The 13,118-nt window shown below is 40.5% G+C and overlaps 1 protein-coding gene across 2 annotated transcripts in view; it reads right to left on the reverse strand.

Moving 5' to 3' along the window:
* Positions 1–13,118, reverse strand: part of CUBN (cubilin) — a 226,932-nt gene that overhangs the window by 18,677 nt on the left and 195,137 nt on the right. For both annotated transcript variants that reach the window (XM_073334127.1, XM_073334126.1), the window contains 2 exons: positions 12,201–12,330; positions 10,378–10,595 (listed from right to left, as the gene is read on the reverse strand). In XM_073334127.1, the coding sequence (XP_073190228.1) occupies positions 10,378–10,595; positions 12,201–12,330 (348 nt within the window). The remainder of the gene's footprint in view (positions 1–10,377; positions 10,596–12,200; positions 12,331–13,118) is intronic.

Genomic DNA, 13,118 nt, shown 5'->3' on the forward strand with positions numbered 1-13,118 from the left:
CTCTACGTAAAAGAATAAATGGACACAAATCAGATGTCAAGAATTATAACATTCATAAACCAGTCGGAGAACACTTCAGTCTCTCTGGTCACGCAATTACAGACATGAAGGTCGCTATCTTAAAACAAAAAATCTTCAAATCCAGACTCCAGCGAGAAACTGCTGAATTGGAATTCATTTGCAAATTGGATACTATTAATTTAGGCTTAAATAGAGACTGGGAGTGGCTTAGTCATTATGCAAGGTACCCTGTTTCCCCTTGTTTTTTCCAACCCCCCCCAGACATTCTTGTTAAACCCTTGATTTGTGCTGGAAATGGCCCACCTTCATTATCATACACATTGTAAGGAGAGTGGTCACTTTAGATGAGCTATTACCAGCAGGAGTGTGGGGTGGGGGGAGGTATTTTTTCATGCTTTGTGTGTATAAGAAGATCTTCTACACTTTCCACAGTATGCATCCGAAGAAGTGAGCTGTAGCTCACGAAAGCTTATGCTCAAATAAATTGGTTAGTCTCTAAGGTGCCACAAGTACTCCTTTTCTTTTTACTCAATTTTAAGTAAGTACGTGGTCCCATGGAAGCCAATGGGATTGAGTCATGAGTGAACATAGAAGATAGACTAACTCACACAGCACTCACAGTTGTCAGATTTGCTAGCACGCTACTCCTCGGTAATGGAGCCATCTTTTCCTATAGTTATTAGCTTCCATTTGTTTGTGCTACACTGGGAGAAAGGAAATTCGGGCCTTATGATGGTGCACTTCATTGAGCATGGTGCTGGTATCAAAAGAAGTCCCATGATAGCAAAATATGAATAATGGAAAAGCAGCTAGCCATGGGTATACAGTATGAAATGCACTGACACAAAGGGGAAAACAGACCCTACACTCTTATTACAGTAAATTCATCCTGGCTAGAATAGCTGATATGGCACTTGTGAGGGGATAAATTAAGAACGATGTATTTTGCAGTTAATAAAACAGCTTTTTCATCAATAGTGTTTATAATGCTTAGTCTGCTCAAACTGATTTGAGATAAGTGGAGAAATTTACAGAATATTATAACAACTTCATGGATATCTAAAATGGAAACCAGCCAAGATGTCAAGTAGCCTGCATCAAGCAAAATGCAGAGCAGTATTTGTTGAAAAGCTATTCATCTAAGGTAGGTTTTTCTTCAGTTCAATGGAGCAGTGACAAGTTTTATATCTGCTGAGGATCTGCCCCAGGTGTCTGAGTTCTTTGTTTTGGGCCTCCCTCTTCTCCTCCCACTCTACCTCATCATTACAAAGTTGCTATTGATGACCAATCACATATGTCCATGAGAGATTTTTCAGCTGCCCATTCTTTCTGAGGAGCCAGTAATCTGTTCTTTAACTGTCCGCTTCTCCTTTTCTCATCTACCCAGCGTGGAGCCATTTGTGCATGCTGAACATTTTTGGGTTTGTTTTGCTTTGGGAGAAGAAATGGTATAGATCTTAAATAGCTGGCATTTCTGAGAGGTGCATGTACTATTGAGCTAAAGGACAACTATGTGTGCTTCAAACACATTTAAAGGATGTATTCTAACTGGGCAATGGAGTGCACTGCCAAACTTATTCAGCTGTCTCACAAATGCATGCTTCTGAATAGTTATTTCTTCACACATATTGCAGTAACAAAGGTATATTTATAAACAGAGCAGAAAGAGTTAATACACTGTGAATAGTTATTATAAACATGACATGATTTGTTTGGGTTATAAACAGATCAGGTGGTGTTATAAATCAGTGGTTCTCAACCTTTCCAGGCTACTGTACTCCTTTCAGGAGGCTGACTTGTCTTGTGTACCCCTAGCTTCACCTCACTGAAAAACTACTTGTATTTTTATGTCTGATTTTTTAAGCAAAAGTGTCACAGCACACCATTACTGAAAAATTGCTTACTTTCTCATTTTTACCATAGAATTATAAAATAAATCAATTGGAATATAACTATTGTACTTACATGTCAATGTATAGTACATAGAGCAGTGTAAACAAGTCATTGTTTGAATGAAATTTTAGTTTGTACTGACTTCACTAGTGCTTTTTAAGTAGTCTGTTGTAAAACTTGACAAATATCTAGATGAGAAGATGTATCCCCTAGAAGACCTTTGCGTACCCCTATGGGCACACATATCCCTTTTATAAGCAAGATATTTACCTGCTGGACATTGCAACAATCTAGAACAACTGACTGACTAATTAGTAAAACATATATTAATGATAACTCTTTATAAATGATTTGTAAGTGTATCCCTAATGTAAAGTATGACTGACATTGCAATGAACCATATTGAACATGGCATGGTGTATTTCTGTATCCATCTGAAGGTGTATTTCAAAACTGTAATTGGGATAATATCTAGACCAGCAGTAACATTGAACAAATAAACACAAAAACAATGCCTCATTTTCAAGATCAGTTAGTATTAAAAGGGAATTAACAGGACTGTAAAAACCAGGGGAGTCCAGATCTGTTTTTGGTTTTTCTATTGCACTTATCACTGTAATATGTAATGGCTCTGATCCTGCAATTGGATCTGTACAGACAGGCCCATGTGCGGAGTGTCAGTGAAGTAGATGGGACTGTATCTTGACCCCAGGTACATGCACAAGAAATCAGTGGTAGGATTGTGGCCTCAGTGATGAACAGGTACACTAGTGGTAGCAGTAGTGGACTTCAGAATGAATCCAGGTCTATGAAGCTGTTTGTTTGTTTTTTTAATTTAGTAACAATGTCAGCCATGGTGAGAAATTTAGCAAATAGGTGGGTATTGGGATTACTCCACATTACTTCAGAATAGCAGCCGTGTGAGTCTGTATCCGCAAAAAAACCAGGAGTACCTGTGGCACCTTAAACTAACAAATTTCTTGTATTCTTGTGAATGTATGTGTGTAAAACTACCTTTTTCCTTTTGGAAAATATATTTGGTACTGAGAGGGGACTTAATGTGGACAATATATTAGAGACCAAGCTCATCCTTACACAAGATAGAAGATTGGATCTTGCTATCTTTGAAATCAATGGGAGATTTGCCATTGAATTTGATAGGAACAGCATCAGACCCAAAGCCACCACTCTGTTTTTAAATGCTTCTAAGTACAGCTATGTAAAGTGTTCACACAATTAAACCCCAAACACACAAAATGTGCATGATTTCAGGTTTGTTACATATGCCTTGGAAGTTCTGTGACCCATTTGAGCCTGCCTAGGCAAAAGTATAACATTGTACTGAAGTGTTTGGCATGGTCTCAACACAGAACCTGGTGAAACTCAGTGGTTTCATCAGAACTTCGAGTTGGGATTTGTTCAAATCCAACACACAAAATGATATTTGGTGCAAATGCTTGTGGATCAATTCTGCCCCCGCCTCCAGAAAATCTTTTGTAAGAACCTCTGTGAAGCACAACTGCTCTGTGAGTTATGGTTCAGCTTCTCCACTCAGATCTCTACTCTTTTTCTGAGTCTCTCCTGACAGAATCACACTGTGTGTCCACCTTGATCTCCTGTGATAAAAGTCTAACTGAACCAAATGGATTGTGAAATCTGTGCCACGCACTGCAGTTTTATTGGAGCTGTGGGAGCTATGAGAAGGTAGGCCAAATTCAGCAAGAGTATTAACTTGCTACAGTCAAAGACACATGCTTATGAGATTTATTTGGTCAAGAGACAAAATATTTCCCCTTAAAAATTTTTCACTATAAATCTGAGTCTCATCTTTGCTAATCTGTGACTCACAGGATTTAACTGTCACTGCAGATTAGCAATGCCAGTGGCAAGATGTTACTAAAATAATTTTATATAAATTAGTGCAATAAATTATGTTATTAGTGTCAGAGGTAAGAAATTATTTATACAGAGTATAAATGACCCCTAATGGCACAATCCAGTAGCTATATTTTGCCTTCAGGTGCATATATGGGGCCCAATCTTCAGAGGTGCTGAGCAACCAAAACTCCAAGTGATGTCAACAGGAGCTGCAGGTGCTCAGCACCTCTGAAAATCAGAGCCATGGTACTTACACATTGAAGCTAGTGGGAACCTAAGATACACATCTCAAAGGTAGGGGTGCCAATTTAGGTTGGATGTATTCCTGGAGGTTTCATCACATGACATAATCTTCAATGAACAATTAATTTTTCATTCCTGGCGTCTCCGGGGCAATCCTGGAGTGTTGGCAACCCTACTCAAAGAGCAGAATTTGGGCTTAAAACTCTATGTACCAAGGTTTTGTGTTGGTTATAAAAAATAAGGGAGTAAAAAGGCTGACAAATTCTAGTGGGCCGATTTTCACTATATTGTTAAAATAAATTTGCATTCAATTAAGGGAAATACATCCATAACCATATGCTTTTTAGCAACTACCTTGCTGGTATATTTTATTTCAAATAAGAAAAAGTGATTTAATACATAGTTAACAGAGTAAACATAAGGGAAACAAATGAAAAGGGACACTGAGGGATAATACTGAGTTATGTTACGAAAGTGGGGCCACAGATTATTTCGTCAGGAAGGAAAGTTATATAGATTATTAGGTTGTTTACTAAATTACTTGGATGCATAGAGTAAGGGATTGCATTTAGATCAAAGGAAAAGATTTCTTATTCTAACTGTGTTCCTTCTAAAGTCTTACTCCCCATCACTTTGTTTTTCAATGATTATCCATTCCTAAAAATATTTATTAGGATAAAAAAAGCTGTGTGGCCTTCAAGGAAAAAAAATTGGGCAGCGTGGAAGCAGCAGTGAATATAGTGGACTCCTGACAGATTGCTGGCAAAGAGTAAAGTTGTCTCTGGGAACTTGGGCTGGGTGCTAAAGTTGGCGAGGAGGAAAATGCATTCTGTTGTACATCATGCTGGTCCTTTACAAGGAGGCCGTCTGTACTTCTACCAGCTGCTATTGAAGATTCCATAAACAATGGGAAGACAGAGGCCTAGCCATGTCCCCAAGCCAAGTAAGACTATAGCCTCTTGGGGATATAGAGAATGAACAGGAATTTTTGCTGCCTTCTTCCCCTGCAACTTAGTGCTGTTTTGGATGGGGAAGGGAGGGAGAAGCTCCCTACCTTGTCACATGCATTTCCCAGCATATTCACACAGCCTTGGGCAGCACCGTGCCTTTAGAATGTTAATGCTGTTGCAAATCCCAGCTCCAAAGAGAATGGCACACCTTCAGAAGCTGCTAAAATTCTCCTTTTGATCGTTTAGAACATTGCATTTACTGTCATAACTAAAAAGAAAAGGAGTACTTGTGACACCTTAGAGACTAACCAATTTATTTGAAGCATAAGCTTTTGTGAGCTAGCTCCCGAAAGCTTATGCTCAAATGAGTTGGTTAGTCTCTAAGGTGCCACAAGTACTCCTTTTCTTTTTGCGAATACAGACTAACACGGCTGTTACTCTGAAACCTGTCATAACTAAGACAGTCAGAGTGTGTAGAGGAGGACAGAAAACAAGAAAGATAAGCTGCTGGGCAGAGACCATTATAAGCTGTTAAATAGGGTTGCTTTTACACCCCATTGGATAGGGGTCAATTATTTTAAAACGAAAATACAGTCAACTCCCCAAGAGGAATCACAAATAGGTGCCAGGGGAATCATATTCACCCCACTCTTCCAATATTGCTAAATGGGAGGCGCAGGGGAGGGAGGGTTGTGTTCCTGCTAGATGGAAAGGAGGCGCCAGGGGAGAGCAGCATCCTGCAATGGAAAGGGGAGCCCCGGTATGGAAAAGATCAAGAACTGCTGCAATGGTGTCTTAAATAAACAACTTCCTTTCTCTACAGAGCAAGGAACGGTTTTCAGGGGTTCATTCCTTGCTATGCAAAAGCTACAGTTATCACTTAGAAAAGGAAATTAAACACAAGATTGTCCCAGTATGCTACAGAGTAAATGTGAAAAGTCCCCTTTACAGCAAGGTTCACCTGAACAGGTCAAGTCTTCCCCTTTTGCAGAGGGTGGATACATAAGGGATCATTGGTCCAATCACACTCCAGTGCACACAGTCCTTACTTGTCAATGTGGGAGAAACCCAAACTCTTCCTCCCAGAAGCATCTTATCTGACCAAAACCCTTAGCCTCTGATTGGCTTATCTCCCCCAGCCACTGAAGAGACAAGCACTCATTCTGTGACATTGGGAAATATCATTATCTTCGTTTTAAGGGCCAGAAACTAAGACAGAAAGGTAGAAGAACTTAACTAAGGCAACACAAGGAGCCCAGCTGTCCATTCCTTCCTACAGTTCTGGTACGCTGACAATCCCTAGAGGCTGGGCTCTTCCACTCTGCTCAATTCGTGCTTTTAACACGACAGCATATCCAGCCCATCACAGTACAGATGAGCGTGAACCACAACATCAAGATCTGAATCCAAATTATGAACCATCCCCAGAGTTAAGGGGCTTTTGATTCTGGGGTTTTGATTTGGTCCATCATAGTGATCGGACCCATCTGTGAAATTCAGATCTGCATCAAAGTTAAAATTCTGAAGACTCCCTCCCCCTCCCCCCATCACCAGTACCAGCTATGTTTGGATCTAAGGGGTTTGGTTTGGGACCATCTCTAGTTATGATGAGTAACATAACCACCAAGGCAATCATAATAGTGGATGAGCACACAGGGTTGTAATGAGTGCTTTGTATTCTCCTTATCCAAATGTGTCAGATCACAAAAATATTTTTGACAAAGATTGTAGTTTGTGCTGTGGTGATTTGACAGTGTAGCATCAGACATACAGTTGCATATTTCTAAAGAAATACATTTTAAATAATAGATTGAGCATGGTTGGCCTGCCAAATTAATACTAATGAATGATTTTTGTTGATTTGTTTTTCACAATAGATTGTGCCTGATGGAAAGAATTCAACCCTTGCAGAGGATGCAGCATCAATGATGTGAATTAATTGCTTTAATTAAAACAGTGCCATTTTTCTCAATTTTCAGGATTTAGATCCTATGATGCCTAGTTTTCCTACATCCTGCAATGTTTTTGTGAGTTACAACACTTACTGATCCTCCCTTCATTGCTCTCCCCGCCTCAGTGAGCAAGTTGACCACCTTTCTATAAAATTCACAAAGGATGAACTACAAATAACCCTAGTTTTTTGGCACCATCCCTAAGAGAAGCCCAATCAGCAATGAAATTTGAAAAGTTTATGAAGAAAGGAAATAAGCTAAGTTTAGTTTTCTGCAACTGAGTTTATGGTTTCTACTCACCTCTTTCCATGACATAATCAGGGTCACTAACAACATTAAACAGAGCATAATAATTACATTATCCAGTTGTGCTTCTCTAATATAACCACAGAATAATGTACTCATTGTAGAGTAATAGAGATTTATGTTTGCAGCTGACCTACAGATATCACGCAGTAATTTGCAGTCATAAATTGCCCTCTGATTGCATTTGCTGTTGTAGAGATACTGTTTTTGTATTCCTACAAATCCATATGTTTTTTTTTTCCAGACATGAGGGGGTTACTTTAAAGACTAATTTAAAATAAAAAGCTCTCTGGTGTTTGTGGCTTTACTGTCTCAATTTTTAAGCATTATTCTTTATGCTCAGATTACAAAGATGTGTTACAAAGTTTCCTGGAGCTATGCATCAGCCCAGCCAAGCTGTAATGGTTTATGGGATTGTGACTCTTTAAAATCTTTATGTATAAGATTTTCTATTTCTTGGCCCCTTTCCACCAACACGAGATCTTCAGAATCCTGTGTAAATACCCTATGGCTCATTCCTTGTAGCTTGCTTCCCACGGGTAGGGGGAAAACAAGACAGAGATATAAAATCAAGAGCCACTCTCCACATACACATTATGACAAAGTCACACCTGACAGATATACAAGAGTTGTGGAAGGCAGATATAAAAGCCCCAGAATGTTGAAGGCCTTTTTTCCTATAAACTGAAAAGGTTACCTCAGATTAATTCGAGACACCTGAGTCCAATTAAGGGCTGCCAATGACATTTAAAAACCCCTCTTCTTGTGAGAGAGAAGGAGGTATGAGAAGCCAGTTACAGCAGAGAGAAAAGGCTTCTCCTGGGTGGGAGGCTCTTTCTCCTCCTTATAGGGAAAAACCGCCAAGTTGACAGCTGTTTAGTAAAGGACTGGCCACAGAAACCAGCCTAATAAGGCAACACCCTGAAGAAGGGGTAGGGAAAGGTATTCCTTTTTGTGTTGTGCATTTTTATATAGTTGTTTTGCTTTTGAGAACTACTTGGCCCTACCCTGAGGCCCAACTTTTAAACATTCTGAAAAATAAACCAGAGTGAAGAATAAAAACCCTACAGAGTAGGACTGATTTACTCCAGGCCCTCGCTGCCTGAGGGAGAAACTCTGAGGCTAACAATGTGAAAGAGGTGCCTTGCCACAATATATGCACAGATGCATGCGTGCACACACATCCGCATGTACACACACACCCCTCCCCACATACATTACATGAAGATCTATTTCACTCCTATATAGCTCCATTCCTTTAGTTTCTGAATTAGTCCTGCAACACCACAACCATCCTCTCCCTGGGAGGTGGGTAGGTCTCCCTCCAGAAATACCTCAAGGATTCTTTTTTAAATTGATATAAGGCTCATCCTCCCCTGGGGAAACAATCAAGGTTTCCGCAGAATCCCTGAAAGTTTGTCCATCTTTCACTGTGTTTTTTGAGCAGAATCTCATACAGGTAAATCTAGAGCAACAGTTTCCAAATTATGGTCTGCAGACTGCTGGGGGTCCGCAGACTATGCTGAAGGGTCCACAAAACTTTGTCATTGCATAGAACAGTGGTTTTCAACCTATGGTCCACAGACTCCTGGGGTCTGCAGACTATGTCTAAGATTTCTAAAGGGGTCTATACCTCCATTTGAAAAATTTGGGGGGTCTGCAAATGAAAAAAGGGTTAAAACCACTGATCTACAGTCAATGCCTGAAGAAACTTCTGACCACCTGCTAGTCTGAGGACCGAGACAGTCCTCAAAGGCTGACAGCTTTGGGAGTCTCTGCTGATCTCATCTTTGAAGCACAGAGCCACAAGAGTAGAGACCAATCATGCCTAGTATTTAATAGATTTTCACAGAGAGCACTATGTGAAACAACATTAGCAGAAGCGCATTTGATGGACTACATGAGAGAACAGTCCACCAGGCAAATTTTAAAGTTTTCTGTAGCAATTACTAGACTAAAGCTAAGAGGAGTTAATAACAGTAATGGCCAAACCTGGGAATACTATGTTTGGCAAGGATATGGTGCCACTTATACTCCTTATCCCTAAATACTTAGACTGTAACAAATGAAAAACAGCTATTTTGGGGGGGGGTCAATGGTTCAGCTAAAGGCTATGTTTATCCTACCACAAGGCCTTTCATTCTGGAGTGTCTGAGTGTATGCTTTATAAACATGGCCATTATGTCTTTTTTTGTCCAGAGAATGAATTAATTAGGCAACAAAGTATTGGATATTATATTAAAGCAGTTTAAAGATGATAATCATTTATAACTTATCACTACCAACAATTCAGATGTTACAGAAAGATCACCTTTCAGACTAGGCAGGGAGACGGACTTTAAAATTTAAGCATCTGGTCAAAGCAAGAATCAAGAACTACCCTGAGCACTGTCTAGGGTGCCCATAAAAACAGTACTTTGCTCACATAACCAATTCGTTCCATTATGATGACAGAGCAAGGCTGGGCTGGCTGAAGGATTGGGGGAGGTCAGTGAAATGATTTGTTGGGGCACCTCAAGCTTCACTGATGTATTTTATTTTAAAAAGGTATGAAGTGGGGGGGGGGGTGGAGGGAGGAGGCAGTGCTGCAAAGAGCAGGGCGGGGGGAGGCAGGGAGGGTGTCTATCTTCAGGCTATCACTAACCTCCTGCTGCAGAATTACAGCCCAGCTGCTGTGCCAGTGTCCATCCATAAGGTCCTCCAAAAGCGGGAGATGTGAGTGCTGCTATGCCTTCTGCCACTCAAGGGACAACTATGCATTTTACGACGTAGATAAGAGTTAAATTAAGGCTATGTCTATGCTTGTGGCGGCATGTGTAGCTACACACTACAGTGAAAGGCGAGCTACGTCCACCCTTGTCTACTTGGGCTGCTAGAGAGACAAGGTGGGTGAGGAAATATCTTTTATGGGATTAACTTCTGTTGGTGAGAGACAAGCTTTCGAGCTCCACAACACTCTTCTTCAGGCCACCTCACCAGCACTGTCCCTCTCATATCCTGGGACCAACATGTCTACAGCAACACTTGTACTACTGAGAGCCCCACCTTGTCGCCAGAGGCTACAACAGCTGCTCATCAGAGGACATGGCTTGCCTTCAGATAACAGGGAGTATTTGCTGGGATAGTATTCTTACCTATTGTCTCTCTGAAAGATGCTTTCCAGCCTCCAGCTACTTCAAAGAAATCAGTCTTAAACACCAGGAGCAAGTCATTGCTGGAGCTCTTAATAGTTGGAGGAGGTTCTGAGCCGCAGAATTTGCCAAGGAGTGGAGCATAGATGTCTGAGCCATCATATACAGCCACATAATCTTTGTAACAAGAGGAGGAAGCTTCAAGGCGAAAGTCATTGAATCTGTAAGATACAATGTAGGAGGTTACATTATCGCAGTTTTGTTTTTATTCAGATGCTGGGTGGTTTTTGGTGTTTGTGGAAATAGTAATGGCCGGAGCCAAGCATAGGGTGGGTAGAGCTGGGCAAAATAGACTCAGTCAATCCAAAACTGTTAGTGAATAGTTTAGGGGGTATAGAGTATGGTGTGGGGGACACACCTCCTCCTGGTTTGTGAATCTAGCCCTGTAAAAATGTCTGGAAACAAAACATTTTGGGCTGAACAAAGCATTTCTTTTGACCCCCAGTGGACTTTTTCGATTCACCAAAGATTCCAAAAAATTTCAGACATGATTCAAACCCAAACTGATTTTTTTTCCATAACTGCTATCAAACTGAAAAATCAGTTTTTCTCCCAGCAATAAGTGTGGGCAGGAGCCCTTCAGGAAAGAGTTTTATCTTAACTAATTAGCCTCTCACAGTTTGTATGGCAACTTCCAACTTATCTGTATGTGTATATATATATATATATATATATATCTTCTTACTGTATGTTCCATTCTATGCATCCTTTGAAGTGGGCTCTAGCCCACGAAAGCTTGTGGCCTAATAAATGTGTTAGTTGCGAAGGTGCCACAAGTACTCCTGTTCTTTCTGCAGATACAGACTAACACGGCTGCTACTCTGAAACCTTTAGATATTAGTGACCCCATTTATGTCCAGGCCAGTTATGCTCACAAGACAAGCTTGAAGTGAAACTTGATAACCAGCATGCATCAACATGGGTGTCTTCATTTCCAGGAAGAAAAGGAGTACTTGTGGCACCTTAGAGACTAACCAATTTATTTGAGCATAAGCTTAGTTTGAGCATAAGCATAGTTTCCAGGAACTATGCAGATCTTGCATATTCTTTGAGAATCAGTATCCTCACTCATTTATGCAAAGAGCCAAACCATCGGCTTCTGTGGGCACTTTGGATGTACATGAAATGCAGAATCAGCCCCCAAGCCAGCATGCTACTTAGCTGGGCAAATGTATTCTATTCATACGCAACCTTTTCATAATTCCTTCCTCTCCCAATGCTATAAACTAAGCTTTAATATTGATAAAACACAAGAATTATTTTGTTTCAGAATTTTAAACTGCAATATTTTGTGGCTGTTACATCTTTTTTAAATTATGCCATTTCTGGGAAGGGAATATTATCTGGGCTTTAAGAAAAAAAGGTCACTAGTTTCCAAAAGAGGATTTTAATTTACATTATTCACAAGCTCATACCTACCCCAAAGCAGCCAATTGGTGAAGTTTTGCTCAGTGAGTGAATAGCATTTTATATGATGATTCAGTCCCTTTGCAAGACACAGTGGGAAGCAAAAATTACAGTGATATCTTGCTAATAATAACTAACTGACAGTTTGTAAGACAAACAGTTTTCAACAAGTTTGGTTTTTATGGGGATAATAAGGTCTGCTTCAATGCTTTACATGGACATTTCCTAGTCCACTTCAAGTTCTCCATTGGAAAAGAGAATATATAATGACTCTCTTTACCAAAATACTTTAAAAAAAAAAATCAGAACCAGAGACCTTTCTGTCCCTCTTAATGAGATGCTGAACTTGGATTACATACTTGAGTGCCACGACTTTGTTGTTTCCAACTGTGATGTGGTATGAGCAGTTCATATTGTTGTGATAATCAGTAAATGAATGGGCAGGGCTGCTGACTGTGCCAGAGGAACCATTGAAAAGGCCACCACAAGCTGCAATGAAAGCAAAAAGAGGAAGCAGAGATCAATTAATATCTGAATATAAACCAGATGCCAAATGTGAGAGTATCATGAAGCAAGGGGGATAATTTTACTATCCAGATACAGGCAAGACAAGATTCTTGATAACTAAAAGGAGCATCTCTTGTCACCATGCTAAGAAGAGTTGATTGTGGAAGTTTATACCACCCTGAAATGTAAAATGAACTCTTATGATTTTGGCAGTATCCTAGTAACCCAGTTGTATTTTTCTGCTACATTTCCCCCCACTGATACCATGCTTGTGCAATAACAGACAAGCAAAATCCTAACCCTGTCTTATAAGACATGAAGGAGGGAATGGATAAGCACCACGAAGCTATATAAACTGGTTGTGAACCAGGTGCATCTTGAGGAGTGGGTATGCACCTGCTCTACAGTAGCTTGTGTGTTGCTACTTGGTGGTTAGAGAACTTGGGAAATGGGTGTATTCTTGGTTCCTTTGAACTGTGTGGGAGTCTTACCATTAACTTAAATGGGGTCAGGATTTCACTCCATCTCCTCTCAGATAGCCCTGCCCCCTATTCATACCTTCACTCTCTCCTTCCTGCTGGAGCTGAGGGATTGTGCTGACCTAGTGAATCCCACCCAGCTCTAGAAGGGTGGGGAGGGGAGGAACCATACCAGTCACTGTGGGGCTATTTCCTTTACCTCCTCTCCCCTTGGGATTCTTCAGCTGGTTGGGGGTGGCAGGGAAATCCCTAAGCTACACATTTCATTCAGTGTCTCCCCAGCTATCAGTC

Source organism: Lepidochelys kempii, chromosome 2 (genome assembly GCF_965140265.1).
Source record: "Lepidochelys kempii isolate rLepKem1 chromosome 2, rLepKem1.hap2, whole genome shotgun sequence".
Classification (NCBI taxonomy): Eukaryota; Metazoa; Chordata; order Testudines; family Cheloniidae; genus Lepidochelys; species Lepidochelys kempii.